The sequence below is a fragment of the Elgaria multicarinata genome, chromosome 12 (genome assembly GCF_023053635.1).
Source record: "Elgaria multicarinata webbii isolate HBS135686 ecotype San Diego chromosome 12, rElgMul1.1.pri, whole genome shotgun sequence".
Taxonomy (NCBI): Eukaryota; Metazoa; Chordata; class Lepidosauria; order Squamata; family Anguidae; genus Elgaria; species Elgaria multicarinata.
In genome coordinates this window covers 316,907-340,130 of record NC_086182.1, presented here as the reverse complement: position 1 = coordinate 340,130, position 23,224 = coordinate 316,907, and the positions used below count along the sequence as shown (strand labels likewise).

The window sequence follows — 23,224 nt, the reverse complement described above, 5'->3', positions numbered from 1 at the left end:
TTGAAGGCAGACACCGTCTTAGCTATGGCTGTTTTTGGATGTGGCCATGGAAGAGTTCAAGAGCTACCAAAGTAAATCTGCAAACTCAGGCATTCTCTGAACCTCAGGCTTTCCCTTTGTGCGTTGGAATAGTGTGTGTGTGTGTGTGTGTGTGTGTGTGTCCCTGCTGTCAGGACCTTTTGCTTGCAGATCCCTGTGACAAAACAGGGTGGGTGCAGGGATAGGGCTGCTCCACAGGTTTGAGCTTGTTAGTCCACCTGACAAGTACAGGCACTCTTAGGAGGCTGTTGAGCCCCCGTTCCATATGGCTTAGCTTTTGGAAGCTTTAAGCCCCCGGCCAGGATTCCAGCTGGATCCTTGATGCCCTTGCTGTGCAGCTCATGACCCATGGAAGCCCTCCAGCTGGCCAGCCATGTGGGCTGAGATCTGTTCCCCATCCCTGGAGAGGGAGCTAATGCAGAGCCCTGGCGGAGGGCTAAAGGTGGGGGTGGGTGGGCTGCTGTGCCACTGACTTTTCGCCCCACCTGTCCCAGGTGAAAGCCACTGCGTGGACTCGCCACCCGCGCAAGGCCTGCTGTTCTCTGCCTCCAGCACTTCCCTCCTGTCGGCTTTGGTGCAAGAGCCACGGGAGACCTGCCCTCCTCCCCAGCCTCCCTCTCCTGCAGAGATCACCAGGAGTGCTGGCAGCTTCTCAGCCCCTGCTGCAGAGCAGACTCTGTGGCAGGAGAAGTTCAGGCCACAAGTCCCATCGCTTTCCGGCGCATGGGCTGGGCAGCCCGAAAGAACTTCCTGTCTGCAGGAGGAAGTCGCGCTGCCAGATTTGCACTCAGTCTCGCTCGGTGGTGTAGACCGGAAGCTGGAGAGCTCAACGGAGGGGCTCGAGATGGTGGACTTGGCCCCTGCACATGGCAACAAAATCCTGGAAGGCGAGCAGGAGGAGCCTCCTCTGTGGTAAGTCTGCGCCGCTGAGGGTCTTCTCGGGGTCTCAGCTGCCTTTCGTCTGCTAACCACCCACGACATCCTCCTACTGTGGTTAGAGGCTGGGTTTGGGCGACAGAGAGCAGACGCAACCCGGCAGCCATTTGGGGAATGCTGCCTTCAGCTAGGAAGCTGCTATCAAGCTGCCCCCTTGGAGTCTTGATGGGCCCCAGCTAGGCTTAGGTTCACCACCTCCTTCCTCTCCCTGCTGGCGCCTTGGCCCTCATTTGTGGCTTCTGGCCCTCTTGGGCCACGGCAGCTTTCTGGTCTCAAAAGCTGTGCTGAGGAGGCAGGAGGGGCACCTTGCTGGCCAGACTTGTTGGCCTTTGGGTGTTGGCATGACAACAAGTCTGTATCCCTGGGGTGCCCCCCTCCTAGGAGAGGGCACAGCGGTGCAGGCCGGCACGTGGCCCACGTGGCTGTGTTCCCACTTGACAGCCTGCCAAGAGAGCGGGGCACTGTCAGGCCAGGTTGCTGGCAACCTCAGGGCTGCCTCAGTAGCCCGCGGGAGTCGAGCGCCCCAGTTCAGCAGCCGGGCTTGCAACATCGGCTGTTGCCCTAGGCTGAGTCAAGGGTGCAGGGGAGGAGGGTCCCCCAGCCTGCAGAAGAAACACAGTTGATAGAACTCCCAAACCGTGTGCAGTGGGTATATTGCTAATAGAAATTGGCAATACAATAGGTTACAACAATGATACATGAGAAACACCAACTGTTTTTCTTGTACTTTATTCTTTTAACAGTTTGTAATCTGCCCAGAGAACACTTGTTATTGGGTGGATTAAAATATAATAAAATATAAAAATACAAAAATTCAAGTAAAAATGACATATAATGCCCAAAAGTCACTACATAGGCTGATCCTATACAATTGTAAAGCTGAATCTGAGATGAAAGTATAATAGAATTGTTGTTGATGAGGTCTCTCATTTCAGTACTTCATGAAAGTCGATTTATGAATGGAATATTTCTCAGGGGTGGTAGCTGAAAATAACCCTCTGGTGTCATTATTTGTTTATTTATATAGCGCCATCAAAGCACGTGACGCTGTGCATAGTAAAACGTTCTGATAAATTCACAATAAAACAACAAGAAAGGGAAGGGAATGTGCCAAGCAGGCACAGGGGACAATGAAACTAGCATTACAAAACAGTAAGATCAAACTCATGTATATCTTTTCCAAAATACTTATTTTCTTATAAAAGAATGTAAACACAACTAGTTTGAGCAGGGAGCCTTTATCTAGCTGTACACGACCTGCCAATACAAATGAAACATCTGAAGTAAAACTTCCAGACTCTTAATGGGAAGAACTTCTCCAAAGGGGGTTTAGCCTTCCCCAGAAGCTGAAATATAGAATAAACTCCTGGGCCAGATCTACACCAAGCAGGATAGGACACTCTAAAAACAGTTTGAAAGCTGTCTGTGGTGTGTGCCCTAAGTCCCAATGGGTGTCACTACTGTTATAAACCATTTTGAAGCGGTTGTGTTGATTCTGCCCAGGGCTGTGGCCTTCCCGCCTCCCATTCTGCCAAGATTTAATTCAAGTTCAGGCCGGACCTTCTTAAAGAGCAAGAATCTGTTGTTTTGTCTGGCTTTGGAAGGTCTCACGATGCCAGGTTGGCACCAGTGGTACTCAGTGCCATGATGTGTTACTCAGTAGTAAATGATTTAAGTGAGCAATTAGGTTCTGTGGGCTGCAGCCTGAGGAGGCTGGACCCAGCCTGCTGCTGATGCCGTCTGCTTTCTCGCCTTCTCCTCTGCAGCTGCCCTGAAGAGCTCTGGGTGGAGCCCAGCAGCGTGGCGGAGTCTCTGCCTGAGAAGGGGCTGGTGGAACCAGGTGGCGAGCTCTTTGCAAACGGCACTTCTGGGGACCAGGCAGCTGCGCTAAGGCTGGCGAACCGTCTCTATCACCTGGATGGGATCAAGAGGTCACAGGTGGCTGCCTTTCTCCGAAAGAAGTAAGGGGGTAGAATGTGGACATGCTCTGAAGCCTCCTGCCATCTCTGCCTCTTCTCAGCGAGGACGGGAGGCGCAGGTTTCCCCCCTGACTATTTGATCTGGTCCGACTCTCTGCCTCCCCCTGCTGGGTTCCTTATGCTCAGCCCTGCTCTTGACTCTCTCAGCTAGAAACCTACGTCTCTGGAAGAGCTCGAAGGCAGGAGGGGCTTTAGACAAGCCAGGTCTTCCTGGCCTGGAGCTTTGGAGGAAACCGTGGCCCCTCCCCAGGCTGAAAAGCAGTAGTGCAAGATGCTTTGAATTTTGCACGTGCTGGTATGGATTTGCAGCGAGTGGCTTTTTTCCCTTGGGAAGAGCAGGTTGCCCTCACCGCATATCTGTCACACAGCCAAGTGCAAAGTTTGAGGGATTTAAGGAAAGGGAAGCCCACCGCCGCAATGGGATTTGGGAGGCCCACAAGGAGAATGGGGTGTCCTCTTTCAAGCGCTGGCTCGAGGCTGGGGGAACGGAGGCTTACCGCAAGGGGACCTCTTTGCCGGTAAGCTGAATTTTCCCTGTGTGTTTGTCTGCAGCAATGACTTCAGCCAGATGGTCGCCGAGGGGTACCTCTCCTTCTTCCATTTCAGCAGACAGACTCTGGACCAAGCCCTGAGGTAATACTTCTTCAGCGGGGTTGTTTTCTGTTTTAAAAGCTGAATTGGAACATCACAGGAGATTGTGGGAGTGAAAGATGCCAGCCTTGCTCCCAAGAGGGAAGCAGTATGGCGCGCGCGCACGCACCCCCCCCCCCCCCGCCCTGGGCCCATTTCCAAGGAGGGCCTCTCCTGGCTGTTTTAGTTCCAGGAGCCATGGCTGCAAGCCCATGGGATTCATTTTGGATCAGGCGTGGAGCTGAAGCTCTTTTGCCCAGTGGAAAGCCAGGGCACGCGCGATTCGCCCAGCCCCTTCCCAGGATAGAGCTTGAGCTGCTAGAGCAGGGACAGGGTGGGGCTGGGGGGCAGGGCTCTTCTTAGGGCTGTTTTTCAGGAGCTGCAGAAACAGGCAGAGCCCAGAGTTTCAGGAATAGATGCTTGTAGCTCTTAGGCCTACAACCTGCTTTCTCAGCCCTGGTCCCTCCTGGCTTATTCGAGGTAGCTGGGAGACATTCGCTGAGTCGATCCAGGTAATGGGAAATGCGTCTCTACACATTGGAGTCGTGGCCGCCGCCTTGAAGGAGGCAGAGGTGCATTCACTCCTGAAAAAGCCCTCCCTAGATCCAGAGGTTTGAGAGGTTGGTGCAGACGTTCTTGGAGGACATGGATTATCTTGACCAATTTCAGTGTGGGTTCAGGCCTGGTTTTGGTACAGAATCAGCTTTAGACATCCTGGTGGATGACTTGTTGTGGATGGGAGACAGGAGGAGTGAGACTCTGTTCATCTGGCTTGATCTCTCAGCAGGTTTTGATACCATCGACCACAGTATTCTTTTGGATTGTCTCAGTGAGTTGGGAAATGGAGACACTGGGCTACAGTGGTTCTGCTCTAACTGCAGGGTGGTTCCAGAAAGTCGCATTGGGGGAATGTTATCCCTCGGTTCCCTGGCAATTATGCTCCGTGGTGCCATTGGGTACTATTTAACATGAAGTTACTGGGGCAGTCATTAGAAGATTTGAGTCCAAGAGTCACCAGTATTACACCAGCTGTATTTCTCCATCACGTCTGAATCAGGAGAGGCTGTGCATGTTCTGAACCCATGCCTGGACACAGTATGCCAACAATCAGACTGAATCGTAACAAGGCAGAAACTCTGTGGGTGGGTGGTCCCCTGGTACAGGAAGAGGAACATTTGCCTGTTCTATTTGGGGTAGCACTCCTCAGAAAGAACAGGTACCTAGTTAGGAGGATGCTTCTGGATCCCATCATGGTCACTAGAGGCCCATTGCCTATTGCCAACGCAGGTCCTCGCCACAAAAGCCACCTGGGCTTCATCCTTTCCTGGACAGGGATAGCACACAGCCACTGTTGTGCATGCATTGGCAGCCTCACGTTTTGATTATTGCAGTGTGCTTGACGTGGGGCTTGGTCCAGAAGCTGCCACTGGTGCAGGACGCGGCAGACAGGCTGTGGGGTGGAGGGCCCGGCTGTGCATGTATTGCACCAGAGTTGAAGCAACTCTCAGCTACCAAGCCAAGTCCAAGGTTTTTCTGTTGCCAAATGAAGCCCTGAATAGCTGGCAGATGGGCATCCGCAGTGCAGGTAACCAGAGGAGGCCTTGCTGGGGGTACCACAACCCACAGATCGCAGAAACAAGGAGATGCGCCTATGGCCAGCTCAAGGTGGTGGCCCCTGAGCTGGCAATAGCATTTAGTGGCATATGATGGGGCATTTATGCCAGTCATCTAAACAGGTGTAATATTTCACTGAAACTTTTTTAACGGTCTAAATTGTTTTAAATCTTACATATATAATTTTTTATGCTGTATTTTATTGTTTTATGAATTGTTATAAACTGCCCAGAGAGATTTGGCTATTGGGTGATACCGAAAGGAAATGAATGAATCATCTGTGGAATACCATAGATTGAGCAGGGGGTTGGACTCGATGGCCTTGTAGGCCCCTTCCAACTCTGCTGTTCTATGAATTCTATAACCCCCTGCCCTGGTGTTTGGGAGGCGGCAACTGTCGCCAGCCAATCAAAGGCCCCTCTCTTCACCTGGGCCCTTCCCTGAGTGAGTGTGTGCCAGTCTCTTTGTCAATTACCTTGAGTACTTGGTTTTAAAGATTTTACAAATGATTTATGTTAATGTAATTTCTTTGAAAACAGCTTAGAGTTTATTATTTTTACATATAATAAGTGGCAAATAAATTTATTAAATAACAACAACAACAACAACAACAACAACAACGTGTAAGTGAGTCATGCTGGGGGAGTGGAGCAGGGCTCTGCCTGGCAATCCCAGGTCAGGTGAGGCATCGCGTTGCTCGGTCCTCTCCCCTCCTGTGATCTCTCTGGGTGGGCTGGGACCCACATCACCCACTCAGCAATGGGCAATTTGCTGAGTGCTGCACAGGATTCAGAGACCATCCTGAAGGGAAGGGAAGGGAAGGGGGTGGCTGACACTCACCACCTCACGATACCAGCTGGTTTCTGTGCCTTCTAATATCCTGATGTGAAGTTAACTGGAGGTGGAAGCAGGTTGAGGGATTCTTGCCTCAGATCAGAGCTGACCCTGTGAACAAGCCCTCAGGTAAGATTCTGGAGGGGCTTCGCACTTCACCTCTGCCTCAGGAGTTCCCCTTCTCTTGCTCTCCCATTGGCAGGTCGTTCCTGAAGGCCTTTGTCCTCACAGGGGAGTCCCAGGAGCGCGAGCGGATCCTCCGGCATTTCTCCCAGCGCTATCACTCCTGCAACCCCGAAGCCTTCATTAGCCCAGGTGAGGCAGCATTTAATGAGGTGGGGTTTTCCCCTTGCAGCCACAGGCACCTTTGGGGGGAAATAAGGGGTGGTCACCGTGGATTAGAGCGGCTCCCGTGATGCCTCACCATTGGCTGTGCTGACTGGGGCAGATGGCAACTGGAGGGCCACGAGCAGCCCACCCCCGGCTTAGACGTGGAGAGCCCACAGCTGCGGCTCCTGACTGGCAAGGCTGGGTCCAAGTTGCCTCGTTGTGGACCAGGCCGGGAAGGTTGGAGCCCAAGAGCCACCGCGGCGGGATGCCATTGGCTGTGAGGAGCCCCGCCCCCAGCTGCGTTGGAACTTAGGGTGCTTCCGGTGAGGAGGAGGAGGGCTCCTTGCACTACCAGCCCAAAGGCAACTGTGTACATAGCCCCTCTTCTCCCTAACTGTCTAGTAAATAAAAATAGGGAAAGGGCTGTGGGAAAACACGGGAGAGTTGTTTCCTTAGTAGCTCCCGCAATGAGAAACCAGTTCGACTCTGCTCCTCTCAGTGCCCTCCTCTGGGCAAAGGGAGGTTGGGGGCTTGGTTGCGCCACGCCTTATTGACTCTTGCTGGGCTGGAGATGTGGGGAGGGGCTGTTGGGAAAGGGAAGATGGAAAGGGTGGGGTCTCTCCTGGTGCCCCTCATTGATCTGCCAGTGAAACACCTAATTTAAAATCCAGATTACTGGGGGAGTTTCTCCACTTCAGTGTTTGATCTCTTCTGGATCGTCCCTCCTGACTCCAGCAACAGGTTAATTAAATGGACAGTTAACAGAACTGCAGATGATTAGGGAGCATTCCATTTCTCTGTATTTCCCCTGCTATGACTACAAGCCTACGCCCAATTACTTGGGAGTATGCCCCATTGAATATAGTGACATTTACTTCTGAGTAAATGTGCATATGATCAGGCTGTAATTGTGCACCTTTTTGTTTTTGGCAATGCATTCCCTCCTCCAGTGGGGATGAAAGGACGGAACAGACTTAAAGCTGTGATCCTGACCAAAAAGGCATGTAAAAATGCAATCGTACTTTAGAATCATAGAATTGTGGAGTTGGAAGGGGACCACAAGGCTTATCTAGTCCAACCCTCTGCAATGTGCAAGAAAACCAATTAAACCATCCATGAGAGGTAGCTGTCCAGCCTCTTCTTAAAAATCTCTCGAGATGAGAACCCACAACCTCCATTCCACTGTTGTACAGCTCTTACCATAAGGTAGTTTTCCCTTATATTTAATCAAAATCTTGGTAGCTGTAACTTCTATCCATTGTTTTGGGTCCTAATTTCTGTGGCCATGGAAAACAGCTCTTGACCATCCTCCCTGTGGCTCTCTTTTATGTACCCGAACAGTGCTAAAATGTCTCCCCTCAGTCTCCTTTTCTCCAGACTGAACATCCCAAGTTCCTTCAGCCTGTCCTCACAGGGCATGCCCTCAAGTCCCTGTATCATCTTCATTGCCCTCCTCTGAACCTGTTCTAACCTGTCAACGTCCTTCTGGAAACGTGGTGCCCAGAACCGCACACAGTACTCCAGGTGTGGTCTCACTAGTGCCGAGTAGAGAGGAATAAGGACTCCACGCGCCTTTGATACAATGCTTCTTCTAATGCAGCCCAGATCTGTGTTCGCCTTTCTAGCGGCCGTCTTGCACTGCGGACTCATGTTCAGATTGCTGTCGACGACCACACCCAAATCCTTCTCCAGTGTAATGCTCCCAAGCCATCCATCCCCCATCTTGTATCTGTACCCTACATTTTTCCTCCCTAATATTTCTCCTGGATAAAGAACATATTGTTCCTCTCAGCCCAGTCTTCAAGCTGTCCAGATCAGATTGCAGTCTCATTCTGTCATCATGGGTGTTAACCAGACCTCCCAGTTTTGGGTCATTCACAAATTTAGTAAGAAGCCCATCATCCAGGTCATTACTAAAAATGTTGAATAATAGTGGCCCCAAGACAGAACCCTGTGGTACTCCGCTGGTTACTGCTCTCCAGCTCAGTGTAGAGCCATTAATGCTGACGCTCTGAGTGTGATTAGCCAGCCAGTTGTGGACCCACCTTACTGTAGTGCCATCCAAGCCAAACTTTGACAGCTTGTCAATGAGAATATCACATGGAAACTTGTCAAAAACTTTGCTGAAATCGAGGTAGGTTGTAACCACAGCATTCTCCTTGTCGACTAGAGTAGTTACCCTGTCAAAGAAGGAGACAAGATTTGTCTCACATGACCTATTTTTGACAAAGCTATGCTGACTCCTAGCAATCACAGCATTGTCTTCAAGATGCTTGCAAATGGACTGCTTTATTACCTGCTCTAACATCTTTCCAGGGATTGATGTTAGGTTCACTGGTTGATAATTACTGGGATCCCCTTTTTCCCCTTTCTTGAAGAGATGGACTACATTTGCTATTCTCCAGTCCTCTAGAGAATCCCCAGTTTTCCAGGACTCCTCAAAGATAATTGACAGGTCCTGGCAGCTCTTCAACCAGCTCCTTTAATACTCTAGGGTGTATTTCAACAGGGCCTGGGGACTTGAAGGCATTCAGATTAGCTAGAGGTTCCTGTACCACATCCTTACTGTTTCGCACCGTCCCCTGTAGTGTTCGTTCCCAGTCTATTCCACTGAACTCATCATTTCCTTTGGATCTAAAAGCAGAGGCAAAATAGGGGTTGAATTCCTCTGCTTTCTCTTGGTCCTCTGTTAAGATTTCTCCGTTTGGTGTAAGCAGTGAGCCCACCGCCTCTGTTGTCTTGCTGCTGTCTTGCTGCTGACCTATTTGAAGAAACCCTCCTTGCTGGATTTTGCCTCCCTTGCTAGCCTTAGCTCATTTTCTGCCTTTGCCTTCCTGACCTGGTCCCTACATTTCTGGGCTGAAGCTTTGTAGGCTTCCTTCCTTCCATTTCCAGCAAGCATCCTTCTTTAGTCTCAACCCCTTCGTGAGGTGCCTGTTCAACCACATTGGCTCCTTTTGACGTCTCCTCGTTTTCTTCCTCATTGGTATTGTTTGAGACTGCGCTATCCTTAATTCCCTTTTCAAGAGGTCCTAGCTGGCTACAACACTTTATTTTTCTTCCCATGGTATCTTCCTTACTATTTCTCTTAGTTTATTAAAATTGCCCTTCCTAAAATCCATGGTTTTGTTTTTGACAGCATTTTACCAAACTATTTGTCAAAATCACAAACTCTTAACTAAACAATGGTCACTTGTACCCAAAGTTCCCACCGCTTTAATATCTTCAATCAACTTCTCCCTGTTAGTAAGAACCAAATCCAAGGTGGCAGATCCCCTAGTGCCCAGCTCAGCTTGTTGAAAGAGAAAATGATCACCAATACAAGTCAAGAACTTTTCTGACATCTTGTGTATGGCTGAATTAGTCTCCCAACAAATATCTGGGTAGCTGAAATCTCCCATCACAACCACTCCATGGTGTTTCGAGGCTTCCGTTATCTGCTTTAGTAAATCATCATCTAGCTCTTCTGACTGGTTTAGTGGTCTGTAGCAGACACCAAGCAAGGTTTTCCCTCTGTCAGGCTGCCCTTTTATCTTACGCCAGAGGCTTTCAACCCTCGTATTACCATCAGTTCAGTGCAGGTAAGGTCCTTCCTGATGTCCAGCGCTACGCCACCTCCTCTCTTGTGCTGCCTGTTTCTCTGGAACAAGGTGCGCCCATCAAGCCTCATGTTCCACTGGTGGGATTCATCCCACCACGGTTCCGTAATTTGTATGATGTCATACTTGCCTTGGCGGCTTTTGACATCCAGCTCATCCCGCTTGTTTCCCCTACTTTGGGCACGAGCGTAGAGACATTTAAGACAACGCGTTAGACTCCCTGTGTTCAGTCTTCTTTTCCCTTTATGCATGTCTTTCCTTTGTTTCTCTGTTAAACTAGTAATTTCCAATACTAGTAATTTAGTGATGACATGAAATAAAATATGATTTTATAAAGTTTGTGTCACCCTAATTGCACTAATATAAGCTTTTTAAGAACAAGAAAAAGGCAAGACTTAATTATATAGTTGATTTAATGTTGATCATTGCACACATAGGATTTTTGGATCTTGTCTGTGGAACAGCATTGCACTACAGTAGCAGAAAAGATCTTTTTATATACACTCCCACAGGAAACCTTCTATTTCAGTTGCTCTTCCAGCAGATAGCAGAATAGTGACTTCTCAGCAGGGTTAAACGGCCCTAAGTGTGGAAGCAGCCTGGTGGCTGGCTGGGCTCCTCACTTCTCCCGGGTGGCGCAGTTTCCGCTTTCCTGAATGCTGCACGGATGCTGGTTGTGTTGTGCTGGTTGTGTTGTGTTCCTGAGCACCATTATCCCTCTGGAGTCCAGGAGCTCCCCACTTCCATGGCAGAATGCAGACAGTTGTTGTTGTTGTTTTCTAAGAGAGCCAGCCAGCCTGGCTATTGCTCCCCACAACGGCGCGTGAAGAATGGTGCAATGATGCCATTTCAGTGATGGGGTGTGTGAGAGTCCTGTCCCATGAGTGAATGGTGTGGCCAGTGAGAAGGCAGCCCCCAATTTGCATGCCTTTCCTCTTCCTCCAGGGCCAAAGGTGATCCCCCCCTCTGCCGAACCATTTCCCCACAGGGAGTGCAAGAAAACGCTCCCTCCCTTCCTCTGTCCGTCCGTCCGTCCGTCCATCCATCCATCCATCCATTCCCTCCCATACCTTGCAGCTTTTGACTCCCTTATGATGAATAAACATTGGAGAAAAAGTTAGCTGTCAGAGTTAAAGGCCCCATCTCCCTTTTCCAGACAAGTTTGCATGATTTGGGGCTCTCTAAATGTAGATGGTGAAAAGAAAATGTCCATCCTGAGCAAAAAGGACCCTACATGGAAGAGACTATTCTGTCCAGAATATTGGGCTTTCTCCAGTAGAGATCATGGCACACAATGAAAATAGGTGGAAGGCCGACAGGTGTATTTTTTGCCTGGGCAAACCCTCTCCGGTTGCCTAATGCCCTCCCTGCTACTTCTTGTTCTGGGCAAGGTCCTGGCTGCCGCCGTGGCCATGGGCAAGGAGAGGAACCTCATTTCCCTCTCTGAGCGCCTTGGCCTTCTTCTCCCTCCGCAGATGCTGCGCACACACTCACCTGTGCCATCATGCTCCTCAACACAGACTTGCATGGGCAGGTAAGGCCCTGGGGGGCAGGGCAGGGCACAGGCCTTGAGGCAGGGGTCCTGGCATCAGTTGGGGCTCTTCCAGTGTCTGAGTAGAAGGGCTCCCTTTGTGGAGGTGGGGGAGGGCAGGGATTCACTGGGAGAGGATTCTTGCTTAGGCACGATGGAGTCGATGGCCTCTAGGTCCCTTCTGGGTCTTCGTCTGTGTGTAGCAAAGGAAGAGCGAGGCGGTGGAGTCTTGCTTGGGTAGCACAAGGTAGATGTTGGGGCATCTGCAGCCTGATGTGCCCCCTTCTATTCCCCCCCCCAATCTGCATGTGCCTCCCTCCCTCCTTTTCTCCTGCTTGTGGGAGCAGCATATTGGCCGGAGCATGACCTGCCAGGACTTCCTTGCCAACCTTGATGGCCTGAACGATGGCTTGAACTTCCCCAAAGAGCTCTTGAAGGTATGTGCAGCACCTGCTCCCCTTCCATGGGCCTCCCCAGAGAGAGAGAGAGAGAGAGAGAGAGCGCATCCCTGGATTATCCTCTGGCATGTGAGGGTGGGGAGGGGAGATTGACGAGAGCCGTCGTGCTCTCCGGGAGGGGGGCGGCCTGTGTCTGGGCTGTAGCCTGTAGCCCTGGGATGGGGGCTGACAACACTGAAAGCATTTCCACATAGGAGACATGTGGAATCACCTTCTCCTGGATGCTCTAGTTTTTTAAATCTAGAAACATGTTTATGGTGAAGAGCACTGCATCATATGTGCTTCCATCAGCTATCCGGAGTTGTGCAAGGCAGGCACAAGTTGCACACTTCCAGGATCAAGCTTAGCATGAGCTTAATTTCACCAAGGAATTGCGCAATTTGGGGAAAGCTGGAATTCCATGCTGCAAGGCAGCTGGTCCCTCCCCCCATCTCCCTGCACACATTCTAGGGGGGTGGGGTGTCTGAGGACAGGGCTCAGGCCTAGGCTTGCTGGCATCTCTTTTGGCAAGCACTTGGGCGCAGCTCTGCCTTTGTGAGGTAAGGGAAGGAACCAGGTGGCTCTGAGCTGGGTAAGGCACAGCCTGCCCTTGAGGAGAACATCAGAAGAGTCCTGCAGCTTGGACTGGCCTCTTCTGGTGGTATTTCAGGTTTACTGTGCTAGTGCGTGATCTGAGAGAGAATTTCAGATTTTCAGGAAGTCTTAACGCCTTTCCCTCCTGGTTTCAAAGCCAGGTGTGGCAGCAGCTGCAGCGTTTGGCACAAGCTCAGTGATGCGTAGGGCTCTGAATCAGGGCCGTGCGCTCCCCTCCCAGACCATCTAGCCCCCTCCCCTCCCAACAACTGTACATTCTTGGGAAACTTAAAGCTTGCTACATCCTGCAGGCCACTTTGTGGTTCCAACCCCATTACACACTCCCAGGGGCTTGTGCAAATTTTCCTTGTAGAATCCTCTATGGGAGCATCCTGGATTTGTAGCCATCGGGGAGAGACAGGGACCTTGAAGTCCTCTTTGAGCTCTCCTTAGCCTGGAAGCTTTCAAATAATTTGTTGCTGCCATAACGTCTGGATATTTCTTCTATAACATGAAAGTGGAGGTTGTCCAGGAAAAAGAGACACCTTGTTCCAGAAGCAGAAAAGGCTGGACATGGTGGCGGGGCTGCTTTTGAGGGTGGACTCCCAGGTGAACGGCATGCTCTTCTAGTGGGAGAGGGGAGGGGAGGGGAGGGGAGGGGAGGGAGGCTTGGGGGTGGGGTGGGGAATCATCTGACCTCTTGGCTCTTTGCTGTCTGTCCAGGCCCTGTATTACTCCATCCGCCATGAGAAACTGGAATGGGCTGAGTAAGTAATGACACCGTGCAGAGAGCTTCTGAGGGGGCAGGAAGGGGGGCCAGCACTGCAGTCTGTCCCCTATGTGGTTAAGAAGGGGCTGGAGCCTTAGAATCATAGAATAGCAGCGTTGGAAGGGGCCTACAAGGCCATCGAGTCCAACCCCCTGCTCAATGTGAGAGAGCCCTTGGAGATCTCTCTCACAGGGCCAAACCCACGTGGTGTATGTGAACAGGGTGGCTGCCATCGCTTTATTCAAGTATTGGCAATTTCTATGGTAATTAAGAACTCTACACATTACAACGTAACATTACAGAAGGCAATTGTGTGTGTTTATCGGGCATATAAAAGTAATGCACAATCTGACAATTTGAAAAATTGTCCATAGCCTCTGAAAAATGCTGTGCAGTATAGTGGTTAAAGTGCAGGACTATGTTTGAGGAGACCTGGGTTCGAGTCCCCACTCAATCATGAAGCTCCCTGGGTGATGCTGGGCCAGCCACGGACTCCCCGCCTGTCCTCCCACACGTGAGGACAAAATGGAAAGAGCCCCGGGGTCCTTGCAAGAGTGGGATACAAATGTAACGATGACAACAACAACAGCAGGAAAACATCATCATCATTCTGATAATACCTGCTTTCCAAGCTATTTCAGAACCGATGCCATCGTTTTGGATTTGGGCAGCCACACGGCTCCCTTTTTCTTCCACCAAAGCCCTGGGCACACTGCAAACAGTGTAAAGTGACAGTAGAAACCCCAAATTTTACATGGTTGGTTAGTTTAGTTTAGTTTTCCTAAATAATTGGAGCCCAGAAGCGGGCTGTGTTGTTATTTTTTATTATTATTTTTATTTATTTATTGCAGTTCTATACCGCCCAATAGCCGAAGCTCCCTGGGCTGTTCGCAAAAACTAAAACCATTCAAGGTATAAAACAATAGGGCCTCCAAGGGCCACAACCACCCATGAAACCCCCAGGAACTTGGAAAGCATAAAAGAACTTTCCCTAAAAGAAAAATCTGAGCTACCTGAGCTGAGTTGATAAACTCTCCGCCTGGGCTGGTCTCTGCAGGGACCTGAGCAAATCATCCACTTGTTCACCTGCGCAGAGGATAAACATTGCCGCCCCTTCCTTTTTGGAGAGCCTGTTGTCCAAATAGATACCCTTCGCCTTGGACTCCTTTTCTCTTCCAGTGCCCTTTTCCTTCCTGGGTATTCAGGAGAGTTGAGAAAGCACCAGGGGATTGTTTGATATCTTTGCTGGCTTGTGTCAGTTTCCCTTGTTAACCGTTTTGTAGGCTGTGGCCTTTTGTTCTTTATATTTTATACTGAACAGATTATTTTTAATAATTAGCAGTTTAGGAATCTTTTAAATGAATATTATTTATTTATGATATATCTATACTGCCTTTCTTAAGTTTACAAACAATCTAGAAGATAAAACAATCAAAATACAACAGAGTAAAACACTAAAAGCAACCTTTAAAACCTTAATAACAATTTTAAAAGCCAAGTTCAAAAGATGCGTCTCAACCCCCTTTCTGAAGGCAAGGGAGAGTGAAGTCCGGTCACAGCTGCACAGGGAATGCAATGCCAGAGTTTGTGAGGAGCCCAGGAGAGCGGCCTTTCCCACACACCTAACATGCCGGCCTCTGCAAGCCAGGGCTTCCCCTGCTATCTCAGTAACTGAGCAGGTTCATACAGAGACAGGCGGCCCCTCCGATAGCCAGGCCCTAAGCTGTTTAGAGCTTTAAAGGTTAAAACCGACACCTTTAATTGACCCTGGAAAACAATGGGCAGCCAGTGCAGATCTTTCAGTATTGGGGTGGTGCGACCTTGATGCTGTGCACAAGTTAGCAGCCTAGTTTTGCTCCAATTGCAACTTCTGGGTACTTCTCAGGAGCAGCCCCACTTCGAGCACATGGTAATCATCTGATGCAACCGAGGAATGCCAGATCAGACTGACCCAGGAATGACCACAACTGGTGCACCAAACAGAGTTCAGCCACTGCGCTCTTCGCCACTGCTGCCACCTGAAGTTCTAGGGACAAGCAGCACCCCAGCTAGGAACCCGTTCTTTCAGGGGGAGTATGGCCCCATCCAGAACAGGTTGAATGCCAATCCCCAAGCCAGACGTCTTTCTAACGGTCCCACCTAGTTTTAATCTCAATTTGTTCGCTCTCGGAGTTGGTTGACAAAGCGCAATAGGACTAATAGCATATTGGTGACACCTTACTCCAAGACTCCAGATGATCTCTCCCAGAGGTTTCATGTAGATGTTAAACAACTTAGGGGACAAAAACCTGTGGGACACCATACGCCAACGGCACAGTGCTCAACGGTAGTCCCCCAACACCACCTTCTGGACTCAACATGAAGGAGTTGAACCACTCTGGTGCCCACAAGGTCCAACCCCACCAGGTGATCCAGAAGGCTGATGTTATCAAGTGCCACTGAGAGGTCCAGAAGAACTAGTAGGGATGCACTGCCCCTGTCCAGTTCCCAATGAAGGTGACCTAACCAGTTTTAGTCCCATTATGCCAACCGAAAGCCAATTGAAGTGGGACCAAATAAATAATATCTCCTGGGAGGAACAGAGACATATTGAACCACTTTCCACTTTCTGGGATGAGGCAGTTTTGTGACCTATCCTGAAGAAACCCACTCCGGACCCAATGTTATTAGACAACTATCACCCAGTTGCAAACACCCCCTTCTTAGGGAAGGAATTGAAGAGGGCTGTGGTGGAACAACTGTAGGCACTCTTGGAGGACACTGATTGTCTAGACCTATTTCAGGCTGGGTTTTGACCTGGTTACGGGACTGAATCAGCTTTGCCCTGATGGATGACCTTTATTGAAAGAGGGACACGGGGAGTGCTCAATCTCTCATTGGTTTTTGATACCATCAACCATGGTATCCTCCTCGATGGGATGGGCTTTGGAGGCATGGTGTTACAGTGGGGTCGGTTTCAGAGAATAATATTGGGTGACCATTCCTCGGCCCCTTGGCAATTAAGCAGGGCACCACCTTGTCCCCAATGTGGTTTAACATCTTTATGAAGCCTTTGGGGGGCAGTCATTAGGGGACTTGGAGCAAAATGCCATCAGTATGCTGATGACACGCAGCTCTAACTCTGAATGAGGAGAGGCTGTGCAAGTCCTAGACCAGTGCCTACACTCAGTAATGGGCTGGATGGGGGCCCATAAACTGAAGCTGAATCCTAGCAAGACGGAAGCCCTGTGGGTGACTGGTTCCCGAGCCGGGGAGAGAGGCTCATTGCCTGTTCTGGAGGGGCTGCACCCCCTCTGAAAGATCAGGTTCGTAGTTTGGGGGTACTTCTAAATCCACCTCTGTCGCTGGAGGCCCAAGCGGCCACGGCAGCTCGGAGTGCCTTTTACCAGCTTGGCTGGCTCGCCAGCTAGGGCCTCTCCTGGACAGGGATAGCTTGGCCAAGGTGGGACAGGCATTGGTAACCTCAAGACTGGATTACTGCAATGTGCTCTATGTCGGGCTGCCCTTAAAGCTGCTCTGGAAGCTAGAGCTAGTGCAGAATGCAGCAGCTCGGCTGTTGTCAGGAGCTGCCTCTTTTCAGCACATAACTCCTTTGCTGAGGGAACTGCACTGGCTACCGATTGGCTAGCAGGCCAGGTTTAAGGTTTTGGTACTAGTGTACAGAGCCCTAAACAGCTTGGGACCGGGATACCTCAGAGAGCGCCTTCTCCCCTATCAACCTGCTCAATCACTGAGGTCATTGAAGGTCATGTGCCTGGTGGTTCCCCACGGACCTATGAGCCTATAGTGCGGTGGACTCTTCTGCCCCTTGAGGTCAGGCAGAAGCCAGCACTAGGCTGCTTCTGGCGTCTCCTGGATTTTTACCCCCAGGAAGCCTTCCTCAGCTGACCAGCCACTGTTTTTATTGGGCCTTTGTTTTAAATTGCACAATTTTAATTTGCTGTTTTAATCTTCCTTTTTACTGTTTTGTTTCTATTTCCGGAATCTATTTTAGATATGGAATGGTATATAAATATTAGAAATTAACAATCTCCCCAGTAATATGCACAATTTGAGTTGACTCCTAACACACACACACACACACACACACCACATTCACACACACACACATCCTACATCCGGATTGGCCGTAATGCCTGACAGAACCCAGAGGCCTAAAAGAGGCCTTCTGCTGCCCTCTCCTGCCCAAGGACGCTGGGGTGGGGGGAGAGGGGGCTGGCCTCCTGAGGTTCTGCCCTCCACTGCCCTCCGGCTGTTTGGAGCCTTGGCATTGAGCCAGCTAGAAGGATTAACGAGCATTTTTAATTGTCTGGCTGACATGTTAGATGCGTGTAGGAAAGCATCTGCTACTGAAGCCGCTGTTGCAGCTGACTCGGAACATGCCGCTCCGTTCCCTTGTCTGAAGAGGGCCATCCAGGCAGGCCCACGCAGTGTCTCTCTCCCCTGCAGGGATGACGAGGAGCCGGTGGGCAGCCAGACGCTCCAGGCCTCTGCATCCAGCAGCAGCTTATCTGGCCAGAAGAAAAGCAACCCTTTCCTGAACCTGCTGCATGACCCCGGTGCGAAAACGTACCGGCAGGGCCTCCTCTCGCGCAAGGTGCATGCCGAGGCTGATGGCAAAAAGAGTGAGTGCCGGGTCTTGGCCGTGGACTAGCAGCCCCCTGATAGAGAGGGGGCTGGGTGAGGGCTGTGATCATGGCCTGGGTGGGTGGAGGGGGAGCTTTCAGACCCCTCGCAGGCCGGGATTCTCCTGTGGGGAGGGCTGGGTGGCCTGGAGCCCAAGAGCCAGGTGGTTGCAGGGCTCTTCGGCTCAAGAGCCTCTCCCGTGCCAGAGGGGGAAGAGGGCCAAAGCTTCCGAGAGGCTGGGCTGACCCGCTGTCCCTGCTCCACAGCGCCCTGGGGCAAGAGAGGCTGGAAGATGTTCCATACGGTGCTGAAGGGGACGGTGCTCTACTTCTTCAAGGTAACTGAGGGCTGGAGCCAAGTGTCTCCACAGAGGGGCTTCCATCATCTTGGGGTCAGAGCCACATCTGGGGGAGCCGTGAGGGGGGCTGCACAGGAGAAGGAGGGCCCGTGTGGAGCCCCAGGGCAGCGCTTGGGGGCGGGCGGCCTGCCTGCCTGCTTCCATCGCTTTGGATACTTCCTCAGCAGCATGAAGACTTACAAAAGCCTGCACTGCACCTGGACTGGCTCTCGCTCCAGCTCGCTCCGTTCTGTTTGGAACGACCAGGCCCCACCCCAGATCTGCCCAGAGCCTAAGACTCACTCCAGGGCTCTTACTCCCGCTGCCGTTGACACTGGCTTCTAGCCACCAACTGGCAGCACACCGCACTTCACCCGAACCCCCCTGAGCTCAGGGTCTCTTCTGCTAGGACAGGCGGTGGCCTCAGCTGTTCTACTTGGAGAGTAGGTTGGGGACGGGGCCAGGGGCGTGTCGGTGGTCCCCCTCTTCATCTGTCCCCAGCAGTTCTGGGCTGTTCCTTTCAGTTTGCATCTGTCCACACAGGACGAGGGCCGGCCGGACGCCTCAGGCTCAGAAGAGCCCATCGGGGTGCATCACGCCCTGGCGGAGAAGGCTAGTCAGTACACCAAGCGGCCGCACGTCTTCCGGCTCCAGACAGCTGACTGGCGCATCTTCCTCTTCCAAGCCCTGTGAGTATCTGCACGGCTCTGGCCTTGCCATGAATTCAGTTCAGCTGGGGCTGCTAGCATCCACCATCTCAGGCAGAACCATTTCCAGGTCACAAGGCGGCAGCCCTTCCTCTGGCTTCTCTTGTCCAGGTCTCCTCATCGTAGCCCAGCCCTGGGGGCAGTTTCAGCGGACAAAAAACAACGAGTTTGGAGAGTATAGTGGAAAATATAGTCATTAAAACTGAAAACCTGGAATTATATTAGTCCTATTCAAATGACACACTAAGCCATGGTAATTAAGCATTTTAAGCTAAACTTTATGGTTTAGCACATCATGTGAACCATGACTTAGTGTGTTGTGTGAGCCATTCCTAACCATAGTGGCTACATAACCATGGTTTAAACATTTATTTATTTATTACATTTTTATGCTGCCCAATAGCCGAAGCGCTCTGGGCGGTTCACAGAAAACGTGGTCCCTAACCGTTTGCTGCAAAAGGGTTAGTGGCCTCACTATGGCTTAGCATATCGTCTGAACTGGCCCATAGGTTCTCCTAGAGAACCAGTGACCTAAACTTAACTGTTGCACCATTAGCTGCCCTTAACAATGCAGCTAGTTCAGCCTCTGTAGAGCAAACACTTTAATAGTTTAGGTGTACAGCCTAAACTGAGAGACGTGCTTGATCTCGGGCATGTCTCTGTACCTCTGACAAATTGCTGTCCTTATGGGTCAGTGATATTGCATTTTAAGTGTACAGGCAGGTCCAGCCCTCCCAGCAACACTGTGGGGTAGCGCTTGCTGCCCTTTCCATTTTACAGATTGGCACAGTGGTAAATTTATTCCCTAGTAGAGGTAGGGGTGGTATCAAAACCAGTCTCACCGGGTCAAAATCCAGCTGTGCCCACTGGGGACACACTCTAGGGATAGTGTGGTTTGTAGAACTTACCTTGTCACTGGACAACTGCAATTATATTTCCTTCCTGCAGTTTGAGATGAAACTTCTCCTTAACGATGTGCGCCCAACGCTGGCTGGATCCAAAACGGCCCTGCTGTGTTGCTCTCCGTAACCCTTCCCTCCCGCGTGGTGCAGGCTGAGCTCCTCCAAGGCTCCCTGCTGCTACTGCTGGATCTTCCTCAGTAGCTCTGGCAGACTGGAGGCCGCTGCTGCTGCTGCTGCTGCTGCTGCTGCTGCTGCTGCTGCTGCTGCTGCTGCTGCTGCTGGGGAGGTGCAAACCCCACTGCAGGAGGCGTCTTTGAGCAGGGCGGCAGCCTGTGGGGCTGAACTGTGTGCTTTGGGCTCCGGGTGAATGAGCTCTCTGCCCTCCCACTTCCTTCCTTAGCACCTCAGAGGAAATGAGCTCGTGGATTTCCCGCATCAACCTCGTGGCTGCCATGTTCTCCTCCCCACCGTTCCCTGCGGCCGTGGGCTCCCAGCGGAAATTCGTGCGGCCCATCCTCCCAACGGTGCCTTGCAAGACCTCCCTGGTGAGATCATGTGTCGGTGGGGTGGCAGTCCCTCTCAGGCGTCCTCTCCGCCTCTGAACCAGAGAGAAATGGCAAGAGGGGAGCTACGGATGTCTGAGAGCCCACCCGTTGCAGCTCCTAGCCCAAAGTTCCCTGGCTGTGGCCTCAGGTACAGTCCCTGCAACTGGCTGAGAGAATCGGGGTATGACATGTTTCCCTTGTTGCAGGAGGACCAACACCTTGCCCACGAGAGCTGCATGGATAAGGTGTCGGATGAGCTCCTGGAGCACCAGCGGAACCTTCCGGACAAACGTGGCCGTGGCCGGGACCTGGAGGAGTATCAGCTCAAGAAAGAGTACTTGCTCTATGAGGTGCACAAAGGGAGAAGCAGTCTCCCTCCCTCCCTCCCTCCCTCCCTCCCTCCCTCCTTTGCAGTAGCAGAGCTTTACAAATTGTGTTTTGGGGGGAAGGTGGTGTGGGGAGGAGGGTGCCCCCAGGAGTGCACTAGCACTGCTTCCCCCCACAACAGGGGAGAGGAATACGTGAAATCTCCCACATCCAGTTTGCAAACATGGCTGTGCGGCCCTTTCTGGGGCAAGGCTCTGTGAACGATCGTTCGCCTTGGCATACAGTTTTGGATTGTAGCTAACTAGTTTGTGCAGGGAGCTATTTACCGTCATTCCTCGTTTGAAAGGACTCCTAACAGGCTTGCAACTGTTCAGAGCCACTGTTCAGAAACTATGCCACGTATGTGCAGTTGTGAATGTTTGATTTTACATTCCCAGAACATATTCGTTGCATCTTTACTCTTGGGGGAAGAGAGAAAGGGGCAGCCTGGGAGAGATCTCTGTCTCCGGACGCGATCTGCCCCTACCCCGAACCCCATTGCTGGGCCAGGGACCTCCCTCTGCTGCTTCAGATATAGAGGGTGCACCTCCTTTTTTTTCTTGTGCAGAAGCGCCGGTACGAGATGTATGTGAGGCTCCTGGAGCTGAAGCTCAGCAGTGCCACGGAGGACCTGGACCAGTGGGAGGCTCGGCTGGGAGAGGCTGCGGAGACCGACCCTGGCCTGCACAAGTCCCATTCCAGCCCTTCCCTGAATGTGGAGGGGCTGCCCACGGGCGTCAAGGTGAAGCGGAACATCTCCGAGCGCAGGACAGTCCGCAAAATCATCCCCAGGCGCAACAAGCATTTGCTGTGACGGTCTCCAGCGCTGCCCTGCCTTGGGACTCACGCCTGGCGTCCTGTGGGGTAGCCGTTGGAGCAGGGAGAACAGGGTGACGTGACGTGACGGGAAGGCGCTGCTCTTCCCCACAAAGGCAGCAAATGGCACTTGCAGTGCGTGGGCACCAGGTGGCGCCACAGCACACAGGAGAAGGGAGCCCTCCCTGAACCCACCCTCCTCGCTGCTGCGTCCAGAGGCCGCAATTGGATCGTCTCTGCGCGGGACTTGGCAGCGGCCACGAGCCAGACCAGCTTCCAACTATGAGCCTCGGGGAAAGTGTCCTGGCTGATGTGGGGCTCAGCCTCCCAAGTGCTCAGTTGTGGCCGGTGGAGCTGCGCTCTTGGTGCAATAAATGGAGGCAGAGCTTGGACTGCATGGCAGGGGCTGCTGGAAGTCCTTCCAATGGTACACACAGGCAGGAATCGTCCGGCGCCCAGGGCTGCCTGGGCTCTGTGTCCACTGCGTCTTTGAACCAGCCAATTTGGGCAGCAGACTGCCACGTGTGGGTGTATTCCATCCCTTGAGGTGCACCTGCTTTTCCTGCCTGGGGGCAACAGACAGTGAGAGGGCAGGAGGCGTAGCAAGCACGTGGGGCACAGGGGAGCTGCAGCACCCCAATTGCCCAAGCTGGCGGCATGCAGCTTCCTGACTTCGTCCCCATCTCTGCTCGGCTGCCTGTCACAGTTGCAGTCCGGCCCTCCAGCAACCCAAAGGGCAGAAGGCAGCGTGTGGCCCAGCTGCGGGCTTCACTGGCCGCTGGCCGTGCCCCGCCTGTCCTGTTGCTCATGAGTGGCCTCAGTGAAAGCACGGCCGCTCCTTCCTCTGGAAGGGGATGCCTGTCCGTGAACAAGCAGAGCACTGCAGCTGCCCTGGGAAGGAGCATAGAGGGGGTGGGGTGGGGGGTGAAGGCAGAGGAGTCCTTGAGCAGCAGGTGATGCTGTGTGAGCAGGGGGCAAGAAGGGCAGTTGCTACCAGGCTGGAGAGCCTGAAACACGGCACCCGCTGCTTCCAGACCAGCAGCCAGGATTCCTAAATGTACATCTGTATTCATACCCTTCAGAGTAAAGTGGGCTGGCATCACTGGGAACGATAGTTGGGCAGCTACTGAGCGCCCCCAGCAGAGCCCCACCGGCAAGAGCCCACCCCCCCTTCCCCGAGCTCGCTCTTCCTCACCGTGGCACCCTGGGCTTGTTCGCCTGCCCCACTCTGGCCCTGACAGTAGCCCTGGCCTGCTCGCTCCCTGGGCCTCTGCCTTTCTGGCAAGTGAGTGGCAGCTGGGGACGATGGTAGGGGCGCACTGAGGGAGGGGTGGTGTGGAGGGTGCCCAAGGGCCCTCCAAACCATGGAGCCACTGGGAGTGAAGGAGTTCTTGCAGCCTGCTCCATGCCCCTCACAGCAGCTGCTGTCACAGCTGTAAATTATTTATTTAGAATATTTGTATACCCCTCCCCATTGAAAAATTTCGGTTTGCTCCAAAGTTGCAGCGAGAAGAGAAAGGAAAGGAGTGCCTAGAAGAACACGGGGTGGGGGAGGCCATTGATTCGGCAGGGCGGAATCCATCAAAGTCTCTGAGCCCGCGCAGAGTGCTTTCGGCCGAACAACGGTGCAGGA

At 52.0% G+C, this 23,224-nt stretch overlaps 1 protein-coding gene across 1 annotated transcript in view; it reads left to right on the top strand.

Annotated features, from left to right (window-relative positions):
- PSD4 (pleckstrin and Sec7 domain containing 4) overlaps positions 1 to 21,988 on the top strand; it is a 31,865-nt gene extending 9,877 nt beyond the window's left edge. Inside the window, exons 4-16 of the mRNA XM_063139397.1 lie at positions 534 to 951; positions 2,742 to 2,936; positions 3,507 to 3,587; positions 6,235 to 6,347; positions 11,437 to 11,495; positions 11,840 to 11,929; positions 13,247 to 13,290; positions 17,742 to 17,917; positions 18,185 to 18,255; positions 18,799 to 18,944; positions 20,265 to 20,409; positions 20,616 to 20,759; positions 21,344 to 21,988. Of these exons, the coding sequence (XP_062995467.1) occupies positions 534 to 951; positions 2,742 to 2,936; positions 3,507 to 3,587; positions 6,235 to 6,347; positions 11,437 to 11,495; positions 11,840 to 11,929; positions 13,247 to 13,290; positions 17,742 to 17,917; positions 18,185 to 18,255; positions 18,799 to 18,944; positions 20,265 to 20,409; positions 20,616 to 20,759; positions 21,344 to 21,589 (1,928 nt within the window). The 3' untranslated portion in view covers positions 21,590 to 21,988. The remainder of the gene's footprint in view (positions 1 to 533; positions 952 to 2,741; positions 2,937 to 3,506; positions 3,588 to 6,234; positions 6,348 to 11,436; positions 11,496 to 11,839; positions 11,930 to 13,246; positions 13,291 to 17,741; positions 17,918 to 18,184; positions 18,256 to 18,798; positions 18,945 to 20,264; positions 20,410 to 20,615; positions 20,760 to 21,343) is intronic.
- Positions 21,989 to 23,224: the final 1,236 nt, after the last annotated feature.